The 27,993-nt window shown below is 40.4% G+C and overlaps 1 protein-coding gene and 1 long non-coding RNA gene across 4 annotated transcripts; one reads left to right on the plus strand and one right to left on the minus strand.

The window, feature by feature from the left end:
* The first annotated feature begins 341 nt into the window (after window positions 1-341).
* On the plus strand, window positions 342-26,373 carry PIP4P2 (phosphatidylinositol-4,5-bisphosphate 4-phosphatase 2). 3 transcript variants are annotated; one of them, XM_081874766.1, is made up of 8 exons: window positions 342-577; window positions 13,955-14,103; window positions 15,995-16,101; window positions 17,829-17,952; window positions 20,668-20,720; window positions 22,700-22,790; window positions 24,672-24,758; window positions 24,864-24,993. In XM_081874766.1, exons 1-7 carry the CDS (start codon window positions 472-474, stop codon window positions 24,714-24,716), a joined length of 675 nt encoding a protein of 224 aa, XP_081730892.1. In that variant the 5' UTR covers window positions 342-471; the 3' UTR covers window positions 24,717-24,758; window positions 24,864-24,993. The 3 variants fall into 3 exon arrangements, with proteins under 3 accessions (XP_081730892.1, XP_081730891.1, XP_081730890.1); XM_081874765.1 differs by lacking the exon at window positions 24,672-24,758 and having other exon boundaries at window positions 13,958-14,103; window positions 24,864-26,373; XM_081874764.1 differs by lacking the exon at window positions 24,672-24,758 and having other exon boundaries at window positions 345-577; window positions 24,864-26,373.
* LOC309349068 lies at window positions 7,997-21,865 on the minus strand. Its single transcript, XR_014159660.1, has 4 exons — window positions 21,265-21,865; window positions 17,775-17,933; window positions 12,181-12,279; window positions 7,997-11,646 (listed from the first exon to the last, which is right to left on the minus strand). It is a non-coding gene; the product is annotated as an uncharacterized lncRNA (long non-coding RNA).
* Window positions 26,374-27,993: the final 1,620 nt, after the last annotated feature.

Here is a 27,993-nt window from a genome sequence, read left to right on the forward strand (position 1 = left end):
AAAAAAATTAGTATATGCTGCATATGCATTAAATTAATCTGTTGATGATGATCAGAGGCACCCTTTCAATGCAAAGTTTCCAAATCGAGGAATCTGAAACGCTGCATTCCCCCAAAGGCGCCGTATGCACTCCTACACGTATCAATGCAAGTCTCTCTCTCTTCCACCCGCAGCAACTTTTCCTGGGATTTGGCCGCAGCGAGCAAATCCTCGGAGCCCCTCCTCCAAGCGACCCATCGATTAACTTGCACCTCGGAAGGAGCCGGGGCTAAGCTTTCTCCCGCCCCCGAGAAGCCGGGCTTGTGTGTCTCTGTGTGTGTCCCCCCCGCCCCGCTCTGCCTCTCCCCTCCCCCGCCCTCCCCCGCCTTGTGACACGCACATTGTGCGAGTGTGTGGAGCGGGCTCTTCCCTCGCCAGCCTCTCTCTCTCTCTCTCTCTCTCTCTGCTGCTGTTGCTGCTGCTGCAGTAGTCATGGCTGCGGACGGGGTGGACGAGCGATCGCCGCTGCTGTCAGCCCCCAGCTCGGGCAACGTGACGCCGACGGCCCCGCCGTATTTCCCGGACAGCAGCCCAAGAGGTAAAAAACGGCGAGGGGGGGGCAGCGTCGCCCCACCTGGCTGCCCGCACCCCAGGTTCCCTTTTCTACCCCAGAGAGAGTTTTTATTATTATTAATTAATTAATACGTATCATTATTTGCATGCACGTTTGCCCCCCCCAAACTCCTTCTCGCCCCGGTGCCAACTTGGGCTACCGGGGTGTGTGTGTGTGGGGGGGAGAGATGGGCTTGTTCGGGTGCAGATCTGGTTCTCTGCTGGGGGGGGGGTTCGGGACCCGCCTCTGGGTTTTCGTACCATTGCAGGCTCCCCCCCCCCCTTTCTTTCCCGGCATATTCAAGGAAAGACGGGGATTTTCTTGGGGTGGTGGAGGAATGAGTTTGCAACCTGTGTAGCTGCGTGTCTTTTCTCTTGTGTGTCCCTCCCCTCCATCAGCCATGAGGATACATGGTTAATGGCAAGGAAAGAATCGATCACGCAGGCTTCCGCACTCTTCGAGAGTTGAGTGGGGGGCCTTTCCCCCCCCCCTCTCTTTTGCTTTTAAGGTGTGCGGGGGAAGGAGCGGGGGGTGGGGAGGGCAGGCATCGGCGGCCCACATGGCTCATGTGTCCTTGAGAGAAGGTTTTCCAAGAGCCTTTCATTCAGTCCGTATTGCTCCCCGCCTCTCCAGTTCTGCTGATTCAGGGGGCTCTTCCCTAAAGGACAAGGTCAGGCACACCAGAGACGACTTTTGAGGCTGGGGGGGCCTCGATCTTTGATATAACATGTAAATATTCTCTCTCCAGCCTGTTCCCCACCCTCCGCCTTTCTTGATTAAATAAAAACACACGCCCATCTCGGAGTTAGCAGGGAAAGGGCTGGCTTACAATGTGAGAGATGAGAGGAGATAACGCAGCTCAATACAATTTATCAAAGATTATGCAAGTGTCAAAAAGGCTCCACAAGGCTGGGATGTGCCCCTGTGGCTGGGATGCAGGCAGTGTGTGGTTTCTGATAGAGATTTAGCAAGCTGAATCTGACACCTGTGCCCTTTGACCTGGAAGCACTTGCTCCCCTTCTTTAGGTACATGGGACTTGCCTGATTCTCATTTGCACTCTTCATATGCCCACGAAACTCATTTTGATCACCATTCTGCATGTTTCGGTGTGGAGATCAGCTATTGAAAATAGGTTCTGATGTGCAAGGATTTCCCTTTCCTTCTCTCTTTATCTCACCCTTGCCCTTCGACTTTTTATGATGGTGTTGGTGATTGCGATGTGGTCAAATAGATGGTTTAAATCACAGCTGACATTTATTTGCATATCTTGATGGCTAGCTGTATCCTTAAGAGTGGTGAATAGGGAGTAGGATTTGTTTAGGCCTCACCAGATGATATGTCAACAGCAAGGGTTAAGGACCTAGTAGATCCAGGCCTCTGGTTCTGCCTGTTATTTACTGCCATGTCAGGGATGGGGAATCTAAGGCCCTCCATACATTGTTAGACCATAGCTCCCATCATCCCTTACCACTCTCTAAGCTGACTAGGGCAGATGGGAATTGTAGTCCAACAACAACTGGATGGCCAAAGAGTCCTCAGCCCTAATATGTGTCTCTTAAGCTCTGTAACAACCCCTATAGTTCTGTTGTTTGGTAGGTTCTTGTTTGAATGGTGCTTTGTGATTATTATTTAGTTGTAAGGCAGACTTGGAGCAGAATGAGTATAATGTTTGAAAATACATGCGACTGCTTAATGAGATTAAGGGGTTAAGCCAAAATAGACAGTTAAATTCAGGTACTGTAGCCAGCAGGGTGGATTGATTTGCAATCAAACTTCAGTCATAAATCATCAAGAGAAACTGCCACTTTCAAGTTGTTGATTTTAAATTAAGGCTCCCATCTGCACTATGCATTTAAATCATTTGGCTTCCCCCAAAGAATCCTGGGAACTATTAAGGGTGCTGGAAATTTTTTTGGAGATCCTTATTCTTCTCTCATTTTCCAGAGTTCCCTGGGAAGGGGGAAGGATTGTTAGCCCACTCTGACCATTGTAGCTCCGTGAAGGGAACAGGGGTCTCTCTCCTAACAATTTTCAGCACCCTTAACAAACTACAGTTCCCAGGATTTTAGAAGGGAAGTCATGTGCTTTAAATGGGCATTGGATGTGTTTTGATTATGTGTGGATCTGCCCTGAATGGGCTAATGATTATCTAACCTATTGCAACATTTTAATTTACTACAGAAACTGTATCCGAAACATGCTTCTTAGGCCTCAAAACAGTCTAGTAACTAGCGAGTAACCCTATTGAACACAGTGGCGCTTGTCTCTGAGGAAATGCACATAGGTTTGTGCTGTATTACCCCATCTAGGATTGTGGTTTTCCTATTTTGGTGGAGAAACATGTTGTGATAACCCATCATAATCCCAAATCCCTTTCTCTGCTCCCTCAGTAAAAAAAGAAAAGAAAAAACTGCAAACTAGTTGAGACTCGACCAGGCCACATGTTACTCATGGATAATTCAGCTCCTAGAGGCAAGTGAGGTGAGGGCAAGTGAGGAAAGGGAAGGCCCTTAATCAGAAGCTTGCAAAACTTTTCAGAATCCATAGAAGAAGGTTGTAAAACCCTGGGTGCAAAATACAGATCTAAGAGAATGTACTTCTTTTTTGTATTGCTCTTTCCTTTTCTTATTTAATTTCCACTCTGCCTCCCTGATCTCATTCACATCACATCAACACAAAGCAGCTAACAATCCAAACCTTTTGCTCATTGCAGCTCATGTGGTTTTGCTCATGTGTTCCTATCTACTTAGAGGCAGATGAAGCCCCACATTTCTAACAGAAGCAAGGACTGGTAGTTATTGGTCAGAGCATTTTATTGTCAGGAGATAAAATAGGAACATCCTTTGTTGTATGGATATAGAGAATATATTTATATCATTTGAAAATGGAGCACACAGAAGAGTTTGTGTAGGTAAAGAACATGGAAATATGGCAAATTATGTAGGTGAGCACTGTGGATGTTCTTTCTAGTAATACATTGGAAAGGGACATAGCTCAGTGGTAGAGCATCTAATGTGCATATTGAAGGTCTCTGTTTCAACCCCTGACATTTCCAGTTAGGGCCTGGAGAAGTGAACCCCTCAAGAGCCACTGCCAATCAGTGTGGACCAGTACAGTGGTACTTCGGGTTAAGTACTTAATTCGTTCCGGAGGTCCGTTCTTAACCTGAAACTGTTCTTAACCTGAAGCACCACTTTAGCTAATGGGGCCTCCTGCTGCCGCTGCACCGCCAGAGCACGATTTCTGTTCTCATCCTGAAGCAAAGTTCTTAACCCGGGGTTCTATTTCTGGGATAGCGGAGTCTGTAACCTGAAGCGTATGTAACCGAAGGTACCACTGTAGTTTCCAGTTATCTAAGTGCAGGCACCAAGAAACAAACTATAACCTGAAATGGCGGGAGGGAGCTAGAAAGTCCTCGAGGCTCAAAAGGAGACCCTCTCCAAAGCCCAAAGAGGACGCCAGTGAGTCAAAAGTACAGAAAAGAAGACTCCCAAGGACTCCAAAATTGCATGCGGGAGCTCTCGTTGTTACCCAGATCTATTGAATTCAGTGGGGCTTACTCCTGGGTAAGTGGAGTTAGGATTGCAGCCTATATTGGCAGCCATCACCACAGCTTGTGATAGCAAAATTCCATATTTTCCACCATGAGCTATGGGAAAATGCAGTTCCTCAGCTTCATTGGATGACTTCAGGTTCTAATATTATGAAAGGGGGAGAGAAGAAAACATCTATCTATTTACTTTTTCCACACCAGGCATAATTTTTTTATGTTTCTGTAATATTCCCTCATAGGAGAAATTATTCAGGCCCCTGATCATTTTGCTTGCCCTTTTTTTAATCAAGCCCATAATAAGGAAATAGGACATGGCCTCTTGATATAGCATATGACCTCCTAGTGCCTCCTTTCAAATGCTTGACCTCAAATATATATTTTTCCATGAATATTTATTTTCACAGGAAAGCGCCTTTGTGTTTGATTGAAAGCCTGAGATTCAGTTAAGAGATGATGACTGCTGAACTATGTATTAGTGCCACAAGAGCAAGCCTGCATGAGCCTGGGCTCACCCAATTCCCTCTCCTCTGCCCTTGTGGCTGGGAAGTGGGCTTCAGCCAAGGCTGGTTTTCCCTTTTAATGAATCCCACCTTAGCGTTGCATGGTTATCACAAACCTGGTTTGAAACAAACTGGCTAGTTTAATAAGGCAGCATAACAAGCCATAGTTTGACGTTGGCTTGTTATGAAACATGGCAGAGTTTGTTTTAAACCAGTATCCCTGGTTCAAGCATAACCCTAAACTAGGATTTTAGCAAAAGTGAAAGTAACTCTGCTGAAATCCACCTTGTGTCTGCATGGAAGGAGGGAGCATACAAGCTTGATGCTTTGTTCAGGCTTGGCAACATAATGTTGTGTATACAGTATTCACCAGCAGTATTGATAAGAGAAAACAGTATTTAGATTTCATGTAATTTAGGCTGCAGTCCTAACGCCATTTACCTAGGAGTAAGCCCTAATGAATTAAACCTACTTCTGAGTAGACGTGGTTAGGACTGCATTTTTCCCTTAATGAGAGATGTAGAATATATAAAGTTTTTTTTTAAAAAAAAACAAACCACAAATAAATAAATATGGTTTAAGTCACCTAAAACATGCATTTAAAATGATGACCTTCAAAATATTTTTAGGAACCCCGGTGTCAAGTACAAAGAAAATCCTGTGGCACATAATAGCACTCCAACTAAATGAGGATGCAAACCTGCAGAATGTGATCTGGCAGCAACACAAAAGTGAACCCTCCCTATAGCGGTACCAACTTCTGGAATGCTCTCCTTTCTGTGATTTGGGAGTGCACCCAAATTTCATTAAAAACTCATTTGTTTGTTCAGGCATTCTCTGACTAGTACACTGATTCTGCTACACTATACCAGTAATGATACCCATAACACTTTTTTTTTTTTTTTTAAAGGTGAGATGGTTTTAATGCAGTTTTTTCTATCTCTGTAAACTGCTTTGAGATTTAATTGTAATGGCAAGTTGTATAAAAAAAACCTATCTAAAGAAATAACCCTCACAATCTTCAACAGATAGGAAAGATGAAAGCCACACTTAGCTCATTATTTGGCTGCATATTTGGCAAGTAAGTACTTGTGGTGTGGTCAAGCCAAAGTGAAGTACTTGAAAAACTACATGTGCTGAAATCTGGGTAGCTTAAAAAGTGCTAAATGTTAGCTGGATAATGCCCTTAGTGATTTCAGACAACAAGAAAAAGGAAAAAAACACATAAGCTTCCTTCTTACTAGGAAGCACATGAATACATTTTTAATACTTAACATTTAAATAAATATAGGACCCTAGCATTTAGTGTTAACAGGACATTCCTGAGCGAAGAAGTGTGTGTTGGTAAACACTGGACACTAACATACTTCTTGTGGGAAATTGCTGTCAAACATAACTATGCATGAGTGCTAGTTAGTGCATGGAAGGGTTAAGACCAGAGAGGTCTGTTCCTAGACTCAGCTAGGTCACATCCCCTTACCTCTGTGAGGGAGGAAGTGAAGCTGCTTCTCTTCCTTTCTGTCACTCTCTTCTAGCCATGTAACCAATCAGGACGGATGTGTCTGAACTAGCTCCAGATTTCAGACCAAATGTCTGAAACTATATTCAGTATTTTGTATTCCTTGTTTCTTCATGGATTAACACATGAACCAGACATTTGGATTTAGTAAGTAAAGCTTTTTAACTTACTCAACAGTGTGTGTGCTCTGTTCATTGCTAGATAGGTAAAGAGAGGGGGCAAAAATTGTAAGCAGACTAAAAGGGATATGCAAAAGGGTTTAACAACCTATATCCCATGCTATGCTGCTGGTTAACTCTGAGAGTGTTTCTAACACTGCTGAGGGATCTCTCACACTCTCAGTGTGTGCAAAGTCCCATGTTTTGAATCTAGGCACCCAGCTGATACTTTTGTTAATTACTCAAATGTGGGTGAGATCTTTTTCCACCTCCACATTTCTGACATATAATTACAAAGCAGCTCTTTGCTTTGGCACGAATAGGAACACTAGATTCTACAGTCCTGTAGCTCTTCATCTTCTAATAGTTGTCCTTTTAGGAAATGAGTTTAATGTACTTTTTTATGTTGTGAACCTATTTCAGATTTTCTCCACACTTAGCAGTATAACAGATATTTTAAATAAATAAAAGTTATTGCCAACTTTAGAAATGGATTCCCAAATTAATGAACTTAAATGTGTGAATAAAGGATAAGAAATGATAAGAAATGATAAACAATGAAATTGGTCAGAGCATATGCACAAAACAAGGACCATGGTGCAGAGATAATAGTGAAATGTGATATAGTCATTGTGAGACAGTGATGACCATCCTCCAGGGATTCTCTTGTCTGTAAAAGCTTATACACAGCCATGCTAGTCTAGTGAATTTGTGGGTTACATGGAAAAAGCCTTCCTCATTAATATCAATGACAGGGGTGGAGTTTTGCATGGATAACGAAGTGAACATGTGGTGCTGCCATTAATAATAAAGTGAGGAAGTCTGAGCACATGGTGTGGAGGTTCCTTCTGTGCCACGAGACTATAAATCCTTGGGTTTGAGAAGTGATGAGGAACGTGTGACATCTCAGATGTTGGACATCTACAAGGATCTGTGCCTTGAATCAAAGTATTTGTGGTGCTGACAAGAACTATGTGGTTTTTACTGGACAGCCTACCAGTGTAATACTTTATCTGATGGTGCATATTTTGGCTTCCCATGTAAAATCATGCCAATTCAAGAAGATCCATTTTAAGACTACTAGATCCGACTTCTACCCAGAGATCATGGATAAGTTACAAGTGTGCGTGTGTACATGTGTATATGCTTTCTGACCATCAAGAAAGGGGAGTGAGATTCTGGAGATGGGGGAAAGACACAGAGAGGGTGGTACCCATAGCACAATCTCAGATTCCAAATGTGTTCACTTCACTGGCTTATAAAGTGGCAATCCCACCTGGCCTTACTGCTTTTGGCACTTATACAAAGCCACCACTTAAAATCAAGTGGGAGACTGCTTGCCCCCTGCCCATGTCCTGTGTTGTTCTGAGGGTCCCCAACCCTCTGGAGTGGATTTCTGTGGTGCACAGGAGGACACAGTGGGACAGGAGAGGTAATAAGTATCCATTGCATGAGTGAAAATCTGCTCAGGAAAGTTAAGATCCAAGTCAGTAGCTGGTCCAAAGAGCTTTATAACTTGACAACATATTTGAACCTGTCCCTGCTACCTGCCCAGAGCTCCATCCATTACAACATCATATAGAATGGGGCTAGCTTCCAGTTTCCCTAGCTGAAGACTAGGCGTAGGATGCTAGGGGTGTTCTGTATTTAATAAATTCATGTAATTCACGCACGAGGAATTAAAGTTTGTCTTGATTTATGTACAATTTTAAAAGCAAGCCCAAGTGACTAGCTGAAAGACTTCTTGCAAAATAGGGCTCTGCAGCCTTGCTCAGTTAATACAAAGCAATTGTGCCACATGGTTAACTGCACACAAACGAGACACTTCAAAACAAATTATACTGAAGGCAGAATCTGTGGGATCAGTTGAGGAGTGTTCTCATTTTTCAAAAACGAAAAGCTTGCAAATGCTTTCCTCGCCTAGATGTCAACACTTGTGTCAAGGCTGTGGTTTCTCTGTAGCCATTTCAAATTCTCCTGAGCAGTGAATGCATTTAGTGGCCTTGATTGCAGGAGCCTTGTCTCTGTGTGTCCTGATAATAAGATTGCTAATTATTTTAATGGAAGCCTGTCAGAGCTGGCATACAGATGCTAACCTGCTTCATTCCGGTATCTCCTTTTCAAAATGCCGCTGTTAGTGTAATGAGTTCTGCCTCGTCAGAAGAATGAGATTGTCCACATGCATTTTCTTTAAGCAGAGATCCTGCTGATAGTGATGTGTCTTCCTGCAGCTGAGCATACCTGTGTACTTCATAAGTCAGTGGAGAATAGGTGGCGATAATGGAGAACTAGTGATAACTATCTATGGCCACCAGATAGTAACAGGTAGACCATGCTATGTTTTATGCTAATCTAATATTTTAATTGTTGACATTTAGATCTGCCACATTTTCCCCCTTTCATCAAAATGGGAATCTATAGTATCCCACTCATGCATCATGTGATTCCACCTAATCGAGGACCACTTACTCTTGTTATTGCTGATTAAATTGTCACTCTGGTGTGGTTCCGGCCTGGGTAGAATTTTGGAATACTATTCTTGAAAACACTGGGTTCTTCTGAACATAAATCAAAGAAGAATATAGGTGTTTTGTATCTCCCATCCTTGGCTTCATATTTGACCAAGGATGAAAATGTGCACCCATTATTTAATTGGATCTAAGATAAAAAGAAGAGTAGTTTTGGTTTTACTTCTTGCTTGACCTAATTATCTCCTACCTCCCCTTTTAAAAGAGTGGCTGATTGACGTCGATAAGCAGCTATAAATCTCTCAATGTTAGTGCCAATGGTATGAATCAAACTTTATTACTTCAAGGACGCTGGAAAGGCTTGTAGCTTGTAAAACTAACAAGACTTACTGGAAATAACCAGAAAACAGGGAACAAAAGGAAGAGTTTTATGCACATTTCATCCCTGCCAGTATATTCTCTATTGAATAATACATCGACCCATCTTTATGTCTCAGGTTACTGGCAAATCTTGATTTATGTTCCAGGAAGTGTTTGAAACAGTGGCAGGATCCTTTACTAACCTAGCTTCTACTTCTGTTTACTTGTCTGTCCTAATAAACTCCTGAAGTGCTACTAACTTGGTGTTGGAGATCCTCTAAATGGATGTTTTACAAGGTTCTTGTAAGCTTGTGCTGACCTTTTGCCCAGTTCACAATGCACCTTGCTTGACTAAGCTAAATGCCACTGTTGCCTCCACAACTGCTGAAGGAAACCAGGTTTCCTTGTATCGTAACATGTACAGTAGGACCAGATGGAGAGTGACCTGGTTCACATGTTATACTTACCATGACCACATGGATGCGCTGGCTCCTGGAGAAGAACTTGCACCTCTCTGGGCTTTTTAGCTCTGCTCAGTGAGGCAGCTTTGCCATGTCTGGCTTAGCATGTTTTCTGAACTGCGGATCATGGTGATGCTCTCTTCTTAATCATGATCTGCAGCCAAGGTCTGTCCTATGGTTATAGGTCATGGTTAAGTAGGAGAGATCTTAAGCATGATCACAGGCAGGTGGGAAAAGATGGCAGGGCAAAGAGGGTGAGGCATTGTCTATTTGCCTTCACTCGCCTGTGTTTCCCAGTTTGATGGGCCTGCAACAGCCTCTCCACTTGAGCCAGAAAGCAAAAAGACTCCTTCCTCCCTGTCAGCCTGGATAGCTCAGTTTGGTGCTGATAATGCCAAGGTTGGAAGTTCAACCCCTGTATGGGGCAGCTGAATATCCCTGCATGGCAGGGGGTTGGACTAGATGATTCACAGGTTCCCTTCCAGCTCCATGATTCTATGACTTGGCTGTGCAGAAATGTCTTTGTGAAGGGCTGCCACTGTTGCCCCTTGGCTCAAGTTAGGAATTGCCTGGCGGAAACTTTTTGGACTATATTTGGATTCTTCAAGACATCAAGCGCTGGAGAGGTTTTGAACATATTTTGACGAATGTAGCTCTTCCCCCTATTTTACACAATCTGCAATATGCCATAAATTGCTCAGGTGGATTTCTTTAGGCTTTAATACTATCAGAGGTCAACATACTTTTCTGATAACTTTTATTGCCCTATTCTGTAGAAAAGGGCACCTGGGAATCCAAGCCAAGGTGAAGAATACTTTCTTCAGCCTTTTCCAGCTGGCACATCTTTGGGTCTCTCTATGCCAATTTTAGTGACTTGCAAAAACAGTTGTTGGTAAACACTGTCGCTGAGTATAGGCGGATACTATTGATGTCTCACATAAGAGACACTTTTCTGTGCATGCAGAATTTAGATTTCTGAGAAATGTAGTGTCCTCTTGATGAAAGAAGGGCTGTAGCTTAGTGGTAGAATTCGGTCCCAGATTAAATTTCTGACCTATCCAGTTACATTTTTAAAAGCATTTTAGTAGAGATGGGAAAGATCTCTGCCCAAGTCCCTGGAGAGCTGATTTGAATCAGAGCAGAGACAATACTTAGCCTGCTGTTCCAATGGCTTTGCTAATATAGTCCCAGTCCCTTATGAAAAATATCCATATGCAGGAAAGATTCAAGTGCTGAAACCAGAACAGAGCATGAACATGAAGAAATGTATACAGTCAGCTGTGGTGCATGTACCTGATGAAGTAAACTATAGTTCACAAAGGTTATGCCATGTCAACATGTTAGTCTTTAAGGTGCCACAAAACTTTGTTGTGCTTGAGACTATCTGTGACACCTTGGTAGGAGGGCACAGAGGTTAAGTTTCCCTGCCTTTATCTGTTGGTACAATTAGCTCCAATCTGTACAGGGAGAACTTGTAGGAATCAAATCCCCATCCCCAAGACTATGGCTAGAGTGCATCTTTTTAGTGATGTATAAATATAACTTGAGTTTTCTGTTCTTGGGGTTAGATCCTACCAGTTAAGTTATAGTTTGATTCATGTGGATATCATGTCAGTTGCTGGAGAAGCAGTTATAATATCCCATGATACCTTCAGCAGAAGCTGCCAAAGACGCATGAAAGCTGTTCATTGTGAGAACATCTCCTTTCCGAAAGCCCTTGTGTTGTGCTTATTGATGCTGTTCCTCATTTTAGACCTTAATCTGTGGTAAATATGTAGTCCGTATAATTATTAAGCATTGGCAGTGTACCTGACACTATACAGAACTTTGAATCGACATAGAGGGCTTATAGTTGACCTGTGCATCTTCCTGAAGGGTTGGTCTGATAGCTCTGGGTGTACGACTGACCTTTCCTAGCAAGGTGCTGTATTATAATCAATTGCTCCTCTTTCTGTTCCTTGTGATTTACACCTTAGACAAAACTTCACAAATGCATTTGAAGCTGGCAAGCAAATTCTCCAGAAGATAAAGGACCTGTTTTTGCAAAGGAGGTTAGAACAAAGGTTTTGTAGGAGAAGTGAAAAGTCAGTTATGTTTGAGGGAAACATTGCATAGAGCAGAGGGATGAGGGGCTTTAAACTGTTGTGTAAAGTAAGAAGGAAGGGCTGTTTGGGAATCAATGAAGCTTGTAAGGAGGGTTAGCAAGGAAAGCTTGGAAGACTATTTTTGGTATAAGAACAAGCAAATATATGTCTGGAAAGCAGGCACTGGAGTGAATGAGAGGCACAGTTGGCAGAGCCCTGGGGAGGAAGGAGACGTCAAGGGTCTTGGACAGAACCGCACACAAAGCCTAGTAACAGGAACATTTTGTACTGTGGGCAGTTCACCCCCCGCCCAATCTCATTTCACTTTTAAGTTGTATACCGCCTTTCTCTATTACTATTAACAAGCCGGTTTACAACGACAAAATATACAACGAAGATCACACACCTTACAATAATCTGATCCAATACAAAAAGGTCATAATAAAAACATAACCTTAACATAAACTCCGCTGGGAGGACTCACTAAACAGGCTTTGCTCTTGGGCCCGTGATTATCTGCGGGGTCTGGATGGACTTTGCAGGTCAGGTTGGAGCTCCAGGAACATACAATTCACTTGTAGCCCTACAGACAGGAAAAACTCTGGTGTATTGAAACCCTTGCATGCCCTCTGATTTCCCCCATGATCAGTTGTAAACTTATATTTTACTCACTGTTCTTCTATTTTTTAAAATTTATTTATTGATATCATGATACATATATGAAATATTTACATAGTATTGTTCTATATATTTGGTGGGGTGGTGGTGATGATGGCAAGCATTATAAAATCTAGGCTTCTTTTTCTAATTTCCTATCAGAGTCTACAATGCTATGTTGCATCACAGGTTTTTTTTTTTATTAACCATTTTTGATATTAAGAACGGAATTAATGTTTGCCTCCTGTACTTAGCCCTTCAGTAGTCCAACTGCCTCCCTGCTTGTAACTGTTTACAGTATTGCAGAAATGCTTGCAGTGTTACTGGAGCTGTTCTGTCACAGCATATTGCTTTCCGGTTTAGTGATGGGATGTCCTTGCAGCTCCTGTATTCTCATGCCCTAGTTTTGTAACCACATGTGGTGTGCAACTTGGTGGAGAAAAAGAAGCTGCTTCAGCCATTCAAGTAAATGGAGGGGAAAGGGTGGTTTAAGGTACCGTAATAATATACCTTTGTGATACAAGGAATTGGAAATGCAGTGAGAAATGCTCAGGAGTGTATTCCTGACAGCATATTCAAATGCTCAGAAAAAGGACATAGTTCACTCCTCTTGGGACAGTATGAGTTCAGAATGGAAGATCACACACTAGCTTTTTTTGTTACCTGTGATTATTTTTGTGGAAGAAAAGCCATATTTATTTTACCAAAAAAAATCTTTGTTTTGTTCTCAATTGGGGTACAAGCCAGGAGGGAAAAAAATACATGTTTGCATTTCTTCTTCTCAGACTTAGCTCAGGGGAGAGCAAGGGAGCACTTTGGTACCAGGACATGCCTTCAACAAGGCTATTTGATTTCAGAACTGCCATTTAATTTGAGAGCTGGGAGGAAGAGTTGAAATTTAAATAGGAGATGAATTAATCATCTGTGAGATGTTACTCATTCTGCCTTAAGAGTAATTTGGCTTAGTCTGCTCGCTTTCGCCTTGCACTTCCTTTTGCCGAGATTGATAGGGAACTGAGAGGACTACTTTAGTCCCTGTTGTACTTTATCTCAAGTGAAACAATGTCTTGATTTCAGCAGTTGTCTGTTCCTTGATTAAAAGGTGTTGTTTGGCATAATGGACAAGTGGGTTATCTGCAAGGTTGGTGTTATCTATTAGTTTAATGTTGCCTGTGCAACTGCATGTTGGACACTCAGGACAGACCAAAGGAAGCACGTACTTAACACAGCACAGTTAAACTATGGAACTCACTAGCACAATAAGTAGTCGTGGCCACCAACACGAATGCCTTTAAAAGGGGTTTACACAAATTTGCAGAAAATGAGGTTATCAGTGGCTGATAGCTTGTATCTTGCTTGTAAAGAAGTGGTGGAAGTGTTATTGCACTCCTATCCTGCTTACAGACTTCCCACGGACATTTAGCTGGACACTGAGTATAGGAAGAAGATGCTGAACTTGCTGGGCTTATAGTCTGATCCAGCAGAGCTCTTCTTACATTCTTATGATGCTTTGCCTTTCATTTTATTGCTAGGATTATTCTCCAACTCTTTCACGTGTTTGCTTATTCTGATGCATTTTACTTTTCATCCTTTCCTTGCAGCAGAACTCCCGCCACCGTATACCGCCATTGCCAGCCCAGATGCCAGTGGCATTCCTGTAATAAATTGCCGTGTGTGCCAGTCATTAATCAATTTGGAAGGGAAGCTTCACCAGCATGTTGTCAAATGCACAGATTGCAATGAAGCTACGGTAAATGACTTTGCGGGCTTCTCACTCTCGTGACATCGTTTTATTATGCCCTTTCACAATAGAAGAGACTCACATCGGTGTGACTGCTCAGCAGCTGAGAATTAGCATGCAGTATGAGGATCATTTGGATGCAAGGAAAGCCACTTTGAGTAGAAAACAGTAACCAGATGATGATGTAACTAATTCATAGATGCTACACTTATGGAGATAGTAGTTCCCATGGCCTATAATTAAGTCCGGAATGAGTAGCTTCTCTATTTGCAGTCCAGTCCAGGTGTGGTCAGTTTCTGTATTCTGCAGTGCTTTATGCAGATCTTATAGTTTGCCAAACCACCATTTTAAGAGCGTAAAATCCTGACTGTCTACTATTATCACTAAAATGTAAGAGAAAGAAAAAAGAGCATCTTCCACTCACTCATATTAACAATAAAAAATAATTCATCAGTCCTGGCTTAAACATGCACATTAATATAAGCAGTCCATATGTCCAAATAGATAGCCAAACAAGAATGACAATTAGAAGATGCACTTTCAGATACAGAAAGGGAAGTGAGATCTTTGGACCGCTGGGTAATAGATGGTGGACCTCTCTTTTTTTCTACTGTGTGTGTGTGTGTGATGGTGGGAATTAAAATTAACTTGCTTACATTTCTATCTTTAAAAACAAAAAACCTGGAGATAATGGAAATATAAAAACATTAAAATAAGTGCACCCAGTCCATAAACTTTCTGTACTAACACGTAACTGGCTAATGCTGGTCCAGCCCTTTGACACGTAAGGCAGTATTCGATGCACTTGTTCTGTTGGGGCAAGGGTTTAGACTTGTGCAACAAAACTCCCTCTCCCCCTCATTCTGTGCACCTCCCCAAATCTGCTCCAGAGGGTTGGGGAAAACCCCAGAGCAGATTTAGTGGGAGGCGTGTATGCAGGGAAGTTCTGTTCAACAAGCATTAATCCTTCTTGTAATGGAGATATTTAGCACAGCTTTGGATGCAACCCATAATGCTTATGTGTAGTTTATGCTCATGTGGCTGGCATGTGCACCTGTAGATAGGATTATAATATTTGTTATTGTTTTTGAAGTTTGCTTAGATTTTTATTGCTGTTATTTAATTGCTTTTGTTTTGTCTAGCACTTCCTTTAACTTGTAATTAAAGTACTATTGGTATGTAAGGATATATATGCGTGTGTAACAACTGTTTTCATGTGATTTGCACCTAATAGTACCATAAACAGCTTGTGGAGTCCAAACATCATCCTGTGCTCTGTCCATCCCCAGTGGCATGCTGCCTGTGGTTTATTTTTTAAACATAGAAGTACATTTTTTTTTTTAACTTCATGCAGTCCGTTTTTCTTAGCAGAATACTGTAATGTCCTGCATGCCAGCTATTGCCCTAACACTTCCCTCCCACTGTTGCAGTTTTCTTTTCTATTGACTTTTTAAACCAGATTGTTCATATCCCATGCCCGCTTCCATCTTGACTAATATTCATCACATTTCTGTTTCTTCCTCTCCCTAACACTGAAATGGCCCAATAAGTGGTGGAATCCTCCCTTTGGCCCCCTCTATTTCAGCCTTGTAAAATCTACCATTTCTGCACATTTAGTTTTTGCCTAGTCTCAAGATTGCACTCAACACTAACGAGTGAATGAAGAACAAAAAGCAAAAGAAATGTAAAAAGTGTTCTAACAAATAGGTGCTGGCACAGACCTGCCTTAAATTATTTGAAATATCGCCATGCTAGAATCATTTGCTGTGCCTTGAATATCTATGTAGTCTTCCACCTTAAGTTTTAACTTTTCTGTCGGTCTGTTTAATCACTGTAGAATATTTTTCTTTTGATGGTCAGTACATTATATATGTAATTGCTTTTTTTTTGTTTTGTGTAGCCAATCAAAAACCCTCCTTCAGGGAAAAAGTATGTTAGATGTCCGTGTAATTGTCTGCTTATCTGTAAGGATACGTCACGGAGGATAGGATGTCCAAGACCCAACTGGTAAGGGCAAACCAAATTATAATTTGCTTTTTCTCTTTGGTTTTTCACACACACAAAAATGGTCTGACTATTGTGATATAAATAGTATAAAGAATAAAAAAAGAATATTGCCTCTGGCTATTTCTCTGTTTAATGTTTCACATAAATTTGTGGCTGCTAACCTCTGCAGAACTAAATCAATCTTTACCAAGGACAAAGAAGAAAAATAACTTCTGCTTCTACTGTGCTAGAGATTATGGGAAAGACAGAAAGATGGATGCCTCTTGCACGAGATAGAAGGCAAAAACATCATATTTGATATTAGGAATGGAACAAGTAAAGAAGTGGCTGCAAAGGAACCATTGGGTGCATTTAAACTGCACAACCAATGGTTTCTTAGCTGGTGGGGCTTGCATTTGGCACATTTTTTTATTTTGTACCAATTACATGCCCTGCTGGGATTGCCTTACTGAGTAAACTTATGAAATTAGGGGCTGCAATTGGCACCAGTTGCAGTGATTGTCACTGGCTGCAGCTGCTGCTGGGATTCACTGCACTCCAGAGTGCCTGACCAGGAGCCCCTTCCCCCAGTGTAGCCAGTCCCTGCCACCCTGGAGGTGGCTGTCAGTGCTGATCAGCTGATTGACCCTGGCTGCTGCACCTGCTGAGATTGTTTGCAGGGGTCTTTTTTGCAGACCAGCTAGGTACTTCTGTGGGAAACAGCTAGATACACAGCTATTACAGTATCGTTACTGCCTAACAACTACAAATAACCCATCTTTTCTCCAGTAAACACTTCTTACGTACTGAATGTAGTCAGATTGATTTAATACTAATTTTATTCTTTATAACACAGAAGTAATAAGACCTCTCTTTGTAATAGGCAGTAATGGTGCAAGTCTATGAATGTTTGTTCAGAAATAATTTTCAATATATTCAGTAGAGTTTTGGTCCCAAGTGTTTAGAATTGCAGTAAATCAAAATGAAGAAGCGTAGGAAAGAGGGGGGTACTTCAGTATATCCAGGAGAAACACAGTAAGCCAGTGTATTAGTGCACACTGCTGTTTTATGGAATGCCTAATCCTATATTGTGTTGGTACAGGAGCAGCAGAACATAGGATGTATGTTAGGAGCCCCAGTTCAGAACTGTGTAACACCTTACTCCCTACTTCCAGTAGTAGGAGCCTCTGCTGCTTCCTGTGCCAAGGACTGCACTAGTTATTGATGCTGACACACTGATGACATTTGGGGAAACAGTGGGGCTCTGTGCTGCCCCAAAGTACCCATTTGCCTCTACAAATAATGCCTCCAAGTGCTTGAGAAAGGGTTCAGCCAAGGAGTAGAATGGTGACTTATCTGTGTAATGGTATGGAGCTTAGACAGTGCATACACTGCTGCTTTAGTTTTGTGGCCATTCAAGTTACAAGGTGGTAGGGTTGCTTGAGAAAGACTGGCTTCAAGGCAATGTATTCAACTTAGATATCAGTGCCTAGGGAGCAAGGTGATATATTTGAGGACTAATGCATAAAGTATGCATCTCTACAACAAAGGTTTGTATTGTAACCTTTTCAGTTTTGCCTTATCTGTTTTGTATCTTAAAATGTTGCTTGGGTTTTGATGCTAGGACAGGCCCATTTTAGGTGGGCCAAATCGGAACAAGCTTTCATTGTTGAAGATATATGTCTAGCGAATACCTTTTTTTCTGTGCTGTATCCAATGACATGATGGGTTTGCTTTTCTCCATACAGTAGGCGAATCATTAATCTGGGTCCAGTTATGTTGATTCCAGAGGAGCAGCCAGCACAGCCTGCAATCCCTGTTCAGCCAGAAGGCACTAGAGTGGTGTGTGGGCACTGTGGAAATACATTCCTGGTAAGTGGAGTCCAAATGCCTTATACGAGAGGCATCACTATTTGCTCTCAAAGAACCAACTCATTTTTGTCAAGCAATTGGCTTTGTAACTCCCTTAGGATATTCAGCCTGTGTTTTAGTTTTCTCTTCTGCCAGTTGCCAGAGCTGGTCTCAAGGTCTGGGGTGGTTCCCTAATAAAATGTTAGCTTTTCATCTAAGAATATGGTTTTTCTTCTGTCTAGATGGAGATGTTCAACATTGGCATGTTCAGTTAAAATAATTAGGCTGCAGATAATGTTAAAATCCTCTCCATAAGCTACTGGCAGTCAGTGTAGACTACAATGGGCTTTTAATAATAATAATAATAATTTATTATTTGTACCCCGCCCATCTGGCTGGGTTTCCCCAGCCACTCTGGGCGGCTTCCAACAGAAATAAAAAATACACTAAAATGTCACATATTAAAAACTTCCCTGAACAGGGCTGCCTTCAGATGTCTTCTGAATGTCAGGTAGTTGTCCATTGCCTTGACATCCGATGGGAGGGCATTCCACAGGGCGGGCGCCACCACCGAGAAGGCCCTCTGCCTGGTTCCCTGCAACTTGGCCTCTCTTTTGGTTGGATGAATAGTTTGACGTGGTTTAAGATCTCTTCTGATGTTAATACTTTAAACAATTTCCTTAATCAGGCTATGTTTCGTTTCTGGTAACTTTCTTCAGTTGCCCTTTCCTCTTGAGACCATTCTCTGTGGAAAACATTGCAGACAAAAGGGGGTGATCTTGATCAATGCTTGAAGTTGGAGGAAAAAGGAAGTGGGATGATTTTGATTTCTATTAGACCAAACTTAAATTTAGCCTGTTTTCCATTAACCATCTTTAACTGCATAAGCTGTCTGCTAACAAGTTTGAATTAGTGCATTCACACTTTGATAACTTACTAATTATTTCCATCATTACCATGAAAAGAACAGAGTTGCTATAAAGGAAGTTAGCACCATAAATGTATATGGCACAATATTAGGCATCACAAGACATAATATTAGGTGTGATGTACCATCAAAAAGTTTTTAGATATTTGTATTATGGAAATGTTGTTGTTGTTTAGTCGTTTAGTCGTGTCCGACTCTTTGTGACCCCATGGACCAGAGCACGCCAGGCACTTCTGTCTTCTACTGCCTCCTGCAGTTTGGTCAAACTCATGCTGGTAGCTTCGAGAATACTGTCCAACCATCTCGTACTCTGCCGTCCCCTTCTCTGTGTACCCTCAATCTTTCCCAACATCAGGGTCTTTTCCAAGGAGTCTTCTCTTCTCATGAGGTGGCCAAAGTATTGGAGTCTCAGCTTCAGGGTCTGTCCTTCCAGTGAGCACTCAGGGCTGATTTCCTTAAGAATGGAGAGGTTTGATCTTCTTGCAGTCCATGGGACTCTCAAGAGTCTCCTTCAGCACCATAATTCAAAAGCATCAATTCTTCGGCGATCAGCCTTCTTTATGGTCCAGCTCTCACTTCCATACATCACTACTGAGAAAACCCTAGCTTTAACTATACGGACCTTTGTTGGCAAGGTATTATGGAATTACCTGCACTTAAAGCCGCAGAGGCGGGGCAAGAACTGTAGTCTGTATGATGATGTCCCTTACCCAACCATTGTTATATATTAATTGTCTGCATATGACATTAAGTGTAGGTATGCTGGGCATCGTTTGCCCAAAACAGCCTGGCACGCCTAATTCGGCCCATGGACTGAAGGTTGCCCATCACTGGTTAATGTGAATAAGCTGCATGCTGCTCAAAAGTTCCTGTGGCACTCCTCTCTTGCTCCAGCTGCTAACACACCACAGGCAAAACAAGTTAAGCCTCTGGCTACCATGTTGTCTGAGCCCAGATTTGTGAAGCTGAAAGTTGGAAGATTCAGGACAAACAGAAGGAGGTGCTTCTTATACACTGCATAGTTAAGCTATGGCATTGTCTCTTCCAAGGTGTAAGTAAGGATGGCCAACAATGTGAAATGCTTTAAATCGGGATTAGACAAATTCATGGAGCAAAAGACTATTGTTGTATACTACCTCCAGGATCTGGGGAAGTGTGCTTCTGTATACCAGTTGCTAGAAATCAGATGGCGATATTGCTGTTGCACTCAGGTATAGCTTGTGGTCTTCCCATTGGTTGGCCACAGTGAGAACAGGATGCTGGACTAAATGGGCCTTTCGTATGATTCAGCAGAGTTCTTATAACGTTCTATTGGTGCTAATAGCAGGTTCAGTAGGGTTTTTTTTTTTCATTGGGACTGCAGTTTTGAGTGAAAAGGTCCTGATCTTAGCCAGAGGCCACATGGTTTTTAAAATAAACATATGAATTGGAGGATGAAGAACTGCTAAGGAGTACCAACAATATAATCCTAGGGGGTGCATGTGTCTAGTTTCGAAGGAAGAGTAATAGCTGCATTAGTGACATGAAAGTGCTACTGCCATTTATAAACAGAGCGTATAGTACGTCAGACATCCTAGTAAGCAGCAAGTCATGGGAAATCGTTTTGTAAGGAAATCCCAAACCACAGAGTGTGCGGATACTGCTTGCAAAAGGGCATCCCAGTGACGGAAGGAAACGAGAAATAAAAACTAAGTGAAGCATGAGAAGTAAAATCTTGTGCTGTGATTCCCAGTGACATTTAACACGAAGCAAAATAAACAGTTTTCATACTGGCATTTTTTCAGCACTTCCTTCCTTATTTATTACAGTGGATGGAACTGAGATTCAACACTTTGGCAAAGTGCCCACATTGCAAAAAAATGTAAGTTTCAACAAGTGCTTCTACTAATGTTGTTATTTTGGCGGATAGTATATGTATTTGAAATATAATCCCTCAGTTATTGGACAAAATATTTGTAAATGCTGATAATGAATGTCAATGCACCCTTCTCTTGTCATTTCTAATTTTCCTTAGTCAAAAACTATTGAAAATTATTACTTTGTCATATGTTCTTTACTGTGTTTTTTAGTTCTGCTGGATTATGTTGTTTCTTATTGTATTTCTTTTTTGTTTGTTTTGTTTGATTGTGATACCTGTTTTATCATATAAAATCAAAATAAATATCTTTTTTAAAAAAGAAAATTATTACTGAATTGGAAATGCTTGGATACAGAGAGAAACAGTTGCTGAAAGAAATATTAATTTCCTATTTAGCATGAAATGGTATTTTTAAAACCACAGTTTTGGAGCAAGTACATGAAGAGCAAATAAGTTTTTCTTTGTTGATATGAAAAATATGCATGCTACTTTCTTTAGTGCAGCAATTTAATTAAACTAGAAACAATAATAAAAAGCAATTTATTACCTATTTTGATTATTGTTGTGATGGTCATTTTGATAATGCTTACAGATTAACCTGATAGAAGTTCTTACTGGAACACTTCTTGACGATGAGTAGGCTTAGAACAAAAAACAAAACAAAACAGTATCAGTATCAGTAAGAGAACAGCCTTCCTGGAATAGTAGCAATGACATCTAATAGTGCTACTAAAATAGTTTGCACTGTATCATTCTTGCAATTGGTTGTGTGCACATTTTAAAATGAAGCTATATTACAACTTTCTAACTATAATTCAGAACAGGAATTGCATCCAGATTCCTTTGGTACTTTAGTGACATGGTAGGCTTGTGGTGGTGTGAAACCTCTTGCCATACTGACAGAAGAGTGGTGAAACACAGGGTAGGGAAGTAATGACCAGACAGCATCTGTGAGCCCAGTCCAGGTTGAAAGGGTACATGGCTGAGCACAAGTGGCTGTGCGCACGAGGGTAAGAGAGGGGAGAGGGTGGGGAGCTGATGGGGTTTTTGGAGTGAAGGGTGACATGAAATGATAACATGGGAAGAGGACTAAGGCACAGGAAAGACTTGGAAACTCCTTGGTTCAGGTATATCTTGTGCGAGGTGAACGCTCTTATCTCCTTGCACATTTTGAAGCCCTTTAAATGAGGAACAAAAAATGAGCAAGGAAAATGAACTGGGCTTGCTGCAGAACTTTCTGTACTTGGTATAGATATGTAATTTTAACCACACTGGAGGTGCAAAATAGTTCAAACAACATGACATGTATAAAGTTTGGTACATAACGATCAGCTGTGTGCAGAAAACAAAAGTGACCTATGAAGCTCATCTAAATAAAACTACAGAATTTTCAAATCACCTTCTTGACAGTAGCTTTAGTCATCTTAGTTAAGTAAGGACCAATGGAAAGCCCCGGGCACCAAGGTACAAGCCACATTAAGTAGTACCCAGGGGACTTCATCTTTTAGTTTGAATACTTTGAAATTACTTATTTGAAATTACTTATTTCAAATTACTCTGAAATTACTTATTATTCAAAATACTTTTGAAATTACTTACTTAGCTGCATAAACCAGGCAATTAAAAAGAATTCCAGGAACATTAAAAAATAATAATAAGTCACACGCTAGGCATATGAGCCCTTTCTGGTCTTTTAGTGGAGCGTTTGAGCATTTGAACAATCACATGACAGCTTACAGATTTTTTTTTGTAAGCAATGTTGTTGCTGCTATGAATTTAATTGGGACATCTGTAACCTTCCTTGCTCCAGAATGTGGTGTAACTTTGAAATCCAGATTGAGATTAGACTCTTAACAAGCTTAAACTCATAACTTCCATCAGGGGAGATGTAGAACGTATACCCTTTAATGAATCCTTTATTAAAAGTTGAAACTGTTTTTGGTTTTTTTTAATTCTCGCTGTGGCATACTGTTTGTTTGCAGTTCTTCTGTTGGATGTGCACTTCCACGGAGACGGTGTTGTGCATATATTACAATTGGAATGATATTTATCTTCATTGGAGTTGGATTAACTGTGAGTAATCTAAATTAAATCAGTAATGGTATCCTGCAGTTGAACAGAGCTAGTGGTATTGTTGTAGTGGTGCAAAAAATTGGGACTCTTTGCTTATGTGTCCTAAAGGAATTCATAAGCTGGTGTGTATCAAAATGTATTTTATAAGCCTCATTCCTACATTTCATATTATCATGCATGGCATCATAATGCTGCAAAATACTCTCAGAATAAAAATGGAAAACTTTTCTGTCATTGGGAAAGGCCCCTAGTGTGGCCCAAACTACATACTGCAACAGCTGACCCATGTTTTTCCCTACTGTAGTGGTATTCCCCAGTCAAATTTAAATTGGATCCTGTGTTGTGGTTTAAAGCAGGGATGGGTAGCTTTACTGCATGTCAGCTGCGCAGCTCAACAAAGCCCACTGCTCCTCCGTGTCAGTTCTGCAGATTGAGGTACTCACCCCAATTTAAAGTGTCAAAGGGTATTGGAGCAGAGTTGGGGGAAAAGATAGCAGGGGCAAGGATTTTGTCTTGTACATTCCACACACAGCTCAAGGAACATGTAGTGATGGTGGATCTATGCTCAAATACCTGGCTTTATCACTATTATATGTAGTTTGGGGCTATCTCTATCCTCAGTCTGTCCTGATGGGTATCCCTTTCCTTGCCCACGTTGCCAGGAGGGAGATACTGAATAGCTTTCAACATATGTAGTCATTGGAGATTTAAAATAACCTTTCTTTTGTTTAGATAACTTCTGCTGTGATTTGTACACACAGATGCTCATGCCCTTGGTGATGTCAATCTAAACAAAGAAAGTGCAGCTAGTGTGTTGAATGCAAAAAAAAAAAAAAAAGTGGTTCCTGGCTTCCTTAAATTCTATTCTGATCACGAAAAGGATCAATAGCTATAGAATTACAGTTATGTCCATTTTCATCTTATTTGTGCCTTGTTGCATGAATTCTCCCATGATACTTGGAACTGTAGTAGGAACTTGCTGCACTGATGTAGGCTGGAGTTTTATACACACTTAACCTAGGAGCATGTCCGTCTGAACTTAGAAAACAAGCATATGCAAGATTGGACTGCAGATGTGCATGGAAGTACTTCTTTACTCCTGGGAAGCTGTGACCTAACTGTGAAAGATTTTATGGTAACTTTATAGTGCACTGTTCCCAAACGAACCAAGTTACATAAGAAAAATATATTGACCCAAGAGGTGGTTCCCCACATTGTCTACTATGCATGCAAATATGCTTCCTTGGCCTGAAGTGAGATGAGCACCACATCCCGTAGCTCTTTGACTGGACTCAACAGTCCAGGGGTCCTTTACCTTTTACCTATATATTTTATGAATGGCATTTAACCCATTGAAGACAGCAGCAGGAGGGGGTAATTGCTATATTGCAAAGCTCTGTTAAAGGCAAGGCTTTGAGGCAAGAACTGTAGCAGGAATAGCAAAGTTCCTCAAAAAAGGGAGCTGGAATATTAGATTCCCCCCACCAAATTTTTCTTTTTTAAGAAGAGCAAGTATATTCCAAGACAATAAATGTAAGTTGTAAAACATAGCTTTAAAATGGTAACTTTAAATGTCCAATTTATTATTTTATTTCACAATTAAAATACAAAATTTGTGGTGATCAGGGCTGTATTTATTGTTACACTAAATATGATGGCAAGTATGCCTCCAGCAAACTTGTATAATTGTTTATGGTGTAATTATTATGGACATCTCAGTAAGTTTGACCATTCCTATACCCTATACAGTACTTCCATTGTTTAGAATGTAATTGGTGTTCTGTGTCCAAAAGACACATGTTCTTTTGGGTAAAAACTAAAAAAAAATCCTGATAACTTACTGAGTATGAAATGCAAAATAACTTCTCTCTATGGCAATAGATTTCTGATGTGCTAATAGGAAAAGGCTATCTGTGTCCCAAATAAGTTAACTCAGAACAGACTGCAATTGCTTCAGAAACCTATAAGGTTGTTATTTTTTCCTTTAAGTATTAATTTTATACCAATTGTTAATGCTTCACCTTAAAGATTTAAATGATACTTATTAATTGGTGTTCTTTTTATTTTTAACAGGTTGGTACGCAAGATTTTGCCAGAAACTTTCATGCCACTTATGTTTCTTGGGCTATTGCTTACCTCTTAGGCTTGGTCTGCCTAATTCGAGCCTGCTACTGGGGAGCCATAAAAGTCAGTTATCCAGAACACAGTTTTGCATAGACTCCTTATGCTTTCTTATAGAAAATGGAGATTTCTAGAGGGTCTGATAATATGAACTGAGTAACTTAAATATTTTTCCTTTTAATATTTCCTTTCTGTTACAGATAGTTATAAGGCTGGGGATCCTTTAAGAACAAATGTTCATTGCACTACATTATATGCAAATAATTTGTTTTGCTGCTAGATTCCCAACCTCTAAATACTAAAGCTTTGTTTACACTATCATAGATCTGTCTTAAAAGTACTGTTGAATTTAATTCCAACTACAGTATTCTTTTACTATATTAAACAGTCTGTGCCATTTGAGATGAGTATGTAAAAGCAAGGTGTTTGAGTTTCTACAATTGCTTCACATTTGTATGTACACTTACAAACTGTATCAAAGCAGCCTGCTTTAAAATTTTAAGCAATAAGCATTTTGCTTTAACTGCTTACTGTAACTTCTACTTAAGAACAAAGTGATCTTACTAAGTGTGCATCATTTTGAAGAATGGAGCTTTTGCTAGGGTGTCACCATTTGTAAACACAGTATGCTTTCAAATTTCCAACTCAAGGTGTAATATTTTGGTAGTCCATCTTAAGAAAAACGTTAATTTAAACACAATTAAAATTCAGCTTGGATAATTTTTTCTTTCTTTCAAGGACCCTGGCACTTAATATTTTTTATCTTTTTACAGGCAAAGCCATGATTGGATTAATGGAACTTAATTGCTAGCAATTTGTATGAGTTCCTTTACAGGGTCTAAGTAAGGGAAGCATTTGATATGACTTGTTTTATAAATTTAGATGACTATAGGGTGATGTTGGGTTACCTCTCAGTTTGCTTGGATTGTGGTTTGTTTTCCATAATAGGAAAATAATTTTCCAGTCACTGCAAAGGGAAATATAGCTTTACACTAACTAGTAGGAAATGAAATAGAGTAAACAGTTACTCTGATCATTCCATAGATGTATAGCTGGTTAGTATAACACTGAAAACTAGTTGAACAACTAAATATGATTTTCTTGAGGTCACAAATAAATTATGGGGACCAGTTATTGCACTGCCCATCTTTGAAGTTTTACACAAAGTGTTTTTTAAAATTCTGAAGGAATACCCTGAGCCCTTTAGATTACAGTAGTCCTTAGATAATGGGAGTTGAGGTTAGATAAATGTGAATGTTCCAGGGTTGTGCATAATATTTTCAGTGATCTATATTCCTGTTTGGGGGCAAAGTGATGCTTGGGTGAGGATTTGGAGCACAATAAATGTATCCTTCAAACTGTAAATGAAAGTCTTTGTATAATGTTAAATGTACAAAAGCAGTAGCTCAGGATTACCATGTACCTTTTAAAATACACTAATAAAGATTATTATTCAAATCTATTATTTTTGGATTCTCATTGGGGAACCTCTGTGGTGGGTTCATTGAACTTGTATGCCAGTAGCCAGTGATTTGGGATTCATAGGAAAGACACTGTGAAGAACAAGAGGGGGTAATCTTTCTTCCATGGGGTACAGTGACTAATCCCATGAGGCAGGATAGTTTAACCCATTAATCACCAATGCAGGCCCTCGGAAGTAAATCACATTCAATTCAATGGGGCTTACTCCTAGGTTAGTTTGGTTATGATTGCCACTTAACCACAAGCAAGTCTTTTTCACTGCAACATTTTAGTTCATACATGTGTATTTTATACAGGAAATGGTAATAGGTGTGTCTTGATGAAACAATGCTCTTATAAGAGCCCACTACTCTAGTGCACTGTATATGCTGCTTTCCGTGAAGGCTGCACAGAAACTTCAGCTACTACAAAATATGGCTACTACGTGCTGAGGATTTTTTCTGGGAGCAGTTGAAGGTCTTTTTCATTTACCCAGGTCTTTCAGTGACATTTTTAAAAAAGTTTTGCTTTATATGTATTATTCCTGGAGAGAGTGCTGTTGCATTTCTATTTTTGATCTTTTAAAAATAATACTACACACTAAGTGGGTCTAGATGTCATAGGATTTAAAATCAACACATCAAGTTTTTTGAAACAAATTTTAAAAATAATAACAATGATTTGTTTTGACCAAATATACAAAGAAATAACATCACCAAAAATTTGTTTATTGTGACCAGAATAACAACTGAAAGGAACTTGAAGATGTTAAGGAAAAGGACATTCTAAAAGTAGGTTTCATCTGGAATACTTCCAAGACCTTCGTAAAATGAAGAAACATTATCAACCCTGAGGCTTGAAATGAAAAATCTATAAGGGCAATGGAACAGCCAGTTGTAAAATTGGCACTATATTATATATAGTATATCAACCTTATGATAAGACTATTTTCTCATTGCCAAAGTCATAATGGACTTCAGGTTTTTTTTAGTAAAATCTTTTAAGTTCCCAAGTGCATGTGTGAAATGAGCAAGGATACACTATGAAGAAAATGTAGACCACCAGAGTTGCTGTGATATTTTCATCATGAAAGGCCTCTCTCTCATAGCTGGTGGGCACTGAAGGTTAACTGTATATAAGACAGTTTATGATTTAAGAATTAAGGACCCTGAAGGGACCATAAAAGCCCTTGAATAATAGCATAGGGTCAGAGTGTAGCTTGCTGCCAATGATATACACTGAGCAGAATGTGAAGGAGTCTACAGAATCGTAGTTAGAAGGTACAGATCATCTAGACCAATCCCCTACAATTCAGGAATCACAGCTCAACAATTCCCAACAAATGGCCATCCAAGCTCTGTTTCTTCCCCTGGACAAAAGCAACAATGCATGAGACCAGGGCCACATAACGGAAGATGTAAAAATTTCTAAAAACAGAAGATTGCAACTCTTTTCATACAAAAGATTCCAGGTTCAATCCCTTTTATTTCCACTTGATGTTGATGTTGATTTGTGACAACAGGTGTTGAGAAAGATGCCTGCTGTGGAGCCTGGAGTTACTGCCAGCACACAGTATTGTCCAAAACAGACAATGGACTGATTTTGCTGAAGCACTTAAAAG

This window comes from Podarcis erhardii (assembly GCF_964252035.2).
Source record: "Podarcis erhardii genome assembly, chromosome: 8".
In the NCBI taxonomy this organism is placed as follows: Eukaryota; Metazoa; Chordata; class Lepidosauria; order Squamata; family Lacertidae; genus Podarcis; species Podarcis erhardii.

Bases quoted from the DNA above. Each gene is read 5' to 3' on its own strand.
- PIP4P2 (XM_081874764.1), top strand. From the start codon at position 472: ATGGCTGCGGACGGGGTGGACGAGCGATCGCCGCTGCTGTCAGCCCCC. The intron at 14,104-15,994 runs GTAAATGACTTT...TGTTTTGTGTAG, and splicing joins CAGATTGCAATGAAGCTACG to CCAATCAAAAACCCTCCTTC. The intron at 17,953-20,667 runs GTAAGTGGAGTC...TATTTATTACAG, and splicing joins ACTGTGGAAATACATTCCTG to TGGATGGAACTGAGATTCAA.